The sequence below is a fragment of the Topomyia yanbarensis genome, chromosome 3, assembly GCF_030247195.1.
Source record: "Topomyia yanbarensis strain Yona2022 chromosome 3, ASM3024719v1, whole genome shotgun sequence".
Lineage (NCBI taxonomy): Eukaryota > Metazoa > Arthropoda > Insecta > Diptera > Culicidae > Topomyia > Topomyia yanbarensis.
The window spans coordinates 242,981,199-242,984,161 of NC_080672.1; the positions used below are offsets into that span (position 1 = coordinate 242,981,199).

The window sequence follows — 2,963 nt, forward strand, 5'->3', positions numbered from 1 at the left end:
ATTCCATTTATAACATTCAAGATATTCAATCTCAAACTTTAAAAATCGTTTTTCTCGAAATGTGCAAAATGGCGCTTGTCATAAGATAGCACAACAGCGACGAACTAGTAACAATGGACTGTTCCATTCAGAAACGGCATTTTCAATAATATTTTCTTCGAGCATTTTATCCACTTGCCTTTGGACTTCTTCCTTGTGAGCTCGTGGTAGCTTGTAAGGTCTGGTAAACACAGGATGTGTGTCCGGCTTAACGGTAATTGACGGATTATAAATCTTTGTTACTGTTAACTTGTCGTTTTCTAAACAAAACACATCTGCATATTTTAAGCACAGTTGTGTTATAATATCTCGATGCTTCGCTGACAAATGTTTTAAATTTAGTTCTTTCAATAGTTGACTCGCTCTTTTAGCATCGTGTTTTGCTGCGTCAATTTTTCCTATTATTGTATAATCTTTTAAACTTTTTGTCTCAACATGTAATGAATCTATACGATAAGATTTCTTTGAAACATTTACAATTCTTACGGGCATTTTCCCTTCTTTTGTATTTGCAATAGAATTAGCTATACTAACAAAGGTGAAATTTGCTTATTTAAAACCAAGCATTCTTCTTTTTGACTCGTTGAAACACATGTCAAAATTTCTGTTCGGGGAAGGATTATGAAATTTTCCTCGAATCGAGGTTCTCTCAATGTCAGTTGAAAATTTTTAAAATCTATTTTTTCATCAATTTTTCTCAAAAAATTCGTGCCTATTATTCCCGTTACGCTTGAGGGTAAATTGTCCATAATATTAAATGTTATAGGATACACTAAACCATTGTATTCCAAAAAAGTACTCACAGTTCCTAGGGTGGTGGTGGCTCCGTTTACACCACGCACCTCAATGGTCTGTGATGAATTTATGTGCGCACGTAACTTTTCCGTTAAGTGACGCTTGCCTAGTAGACAACATGATGCCCCACTGTCGACTATCAAAGGGAAATTTTGATTATCAATTCTAAAATTTAATCTGAAAGCTCTTTCGCAACTCAAATTACTCGCGAAAAAACTCTCCTACATTTACCTCTTCTCGAGGTTGCTCCTCTGGCTTTTTTTCAGCCATATTTGCATTTCTATGCTGGTTGTTGTTTCTATTACCATTATCATTGTTATTGTTGTTATTACGGTTGTTGTAATTTTGGTTCTGGTGTCCACTATTATGATAATTATTACGTCGGTTGCCACGATTGTAACCATTGTAACCATTCCTATAGTTATTATTGTGATTGTTGTTATGTTGGTTATTGTTACCACTATTATGATATCCACGATTGTTATTGTTATTATTACCTCGGCCACCTCGATGTCCTTGGTCTCGGTTATAGTTAGAAAACGAATTTTGATAACGTCCTAGAGCCCAAAATACAGGTTCAGAAGACGAACTTGATGGCTGTACTTCTAGCGCATCGGAAATTGCACCTACTAATGTTTTTGGATTTCTGGATTTAACCAGGTATGCGGCCGATTGGTCTTTAAGACCGTTTATAACAGTATGTATGGCAATGGGTTCTACCACCGGCATTGCCGAAGCTTCGGTAGTAAAAGGTGGACCTTTCGAGACCCATGCCGCTGCTAGCTTGGTAGAAAGTTTTTCTACTTCTACGCCAAATTCAGATATTGTTTTATTTTTCTGTTTTAGCATGCGCAATTTAGCTTCAACCGCTATTGGTGTAAGCTGGATTGCGAACTTTGCTTTAAGAACATTTTTAGCTTCCTCTATCGTTCTAGTGTTTTCAAGAGATCCACGTGCGGCACCGACTAGACGTGATTTTAAAAAAGTCATAAAATTTTCTTCTGGGACGAGTGGATCGTCTGCACAGAGTACGTCAACATTATCCAGCCATGATTGAAGGCTGGCTGCATTCCCATCATATTTATCCACTACTCGGATGGCCACACCTAAATCTAGCTTATTTACCATGATTACCTGTATTATTTCCTCCTGGATATTTTCATCTTTTTCTTCTTCTGTTTCCTCTATTTTTCCTTCTTCTTCATTATCTAGCTTTTCTTCTTTAGCTTTTTCTTTCTGTTGGCATTTTTCTAAATCTAAAAAGAAATTCTTCACAAAATTATTAAAAACGATAAATTTTTCGGTTATATCTGTGTTATCTACTGTTATTACAAATTTTTTCAAGCCGGCAACGCTCCGCAGAATTGTCTCTTTTTTTACTCCATAGCTCTGCATATCAGGTGCGGTTATCACCTTTAATAGCTTACGTATGCTTTCCTCTTTGAGGAGATACTCATCCATAAATTAGCGATTATAAACGATTAAACTATATCACTGCTCCTTATTAGATGACAATGCTACACATGTCGGATTATCATTCACACATTCCCCATTTTCCGGTACACGTTTTTGGTTATCACGGAGGTTTTTTTTTGTTGCTGCTACTCGCGAACAGTTTTCTCGCTGCCTAGTCATTCGGTCCCAAAAGCTTCGTTCGCGTTGAAAAATATCTTTAGCACTCCTGTACCAGTTCGTCAGCCATGCTTCGAAAATTTGTGCAGGCAGGGTTGCTACCCGTGCTGCCCGTTCAGCCAAACGTTCAGTCTGCTGCTGGTGTAGTTTCACTAGTAACTTAACTGCTATGTAACCAACGGCCACAACAGCTACGGTGCACAGCGCAACCGTTTGCGCTGTTATTGATGAGTTAGTACTATTGGTGGTACTGCTCACTGCTGGGGCGACGATTTCGTCCGCCGAAAACCAGCCCATACCAACGATTAATTCACTGTCAGGGTATCACTTGGCAATATATCGGTAGTCATTCGTATTCGTTCACTATTTTCGCTTTTTAACAAATGTCTAAACATTGAGTCTTGCCGTACGGTATTTGAAGCAATTTAACAAACACTCCTGCTCCTGGCAGGATCGCCATGATTTAATGTGATATATACTTGGGTATTGACTTACTC

The 2,963-nt window shown here is 38.0% G+C and overlaps 1 protein-coding gene across 1 annotated transcript; it reads right to left on the reverse strand.

Annotated features, from left to right (window-relative positions):
* Nucleotides 1–1,035: 1,035 nt before the first annotated feature.
* LOC131687823 (rho GTPase-activating protein gacV-like) lies at nt 1,036–2,763 on the reverse strand. Its single transcript, XM_058971911.1, has 2 exons — nt 2,592–2,763; nt 1,036–2,090 (listed from the first exon to the last, which is right to left on the reverse strand). The coding sequence occupies exons 1-2, from the start codon at nt 2,761–2,763 to the stop codon at nt 1,036–1,038; spliced, it is 1,227 nt and encodes a 408-aa protein (XP_058827894.1).
* Nucleotides 2,764–2,963: the final 200 nt, after the last annotated feature.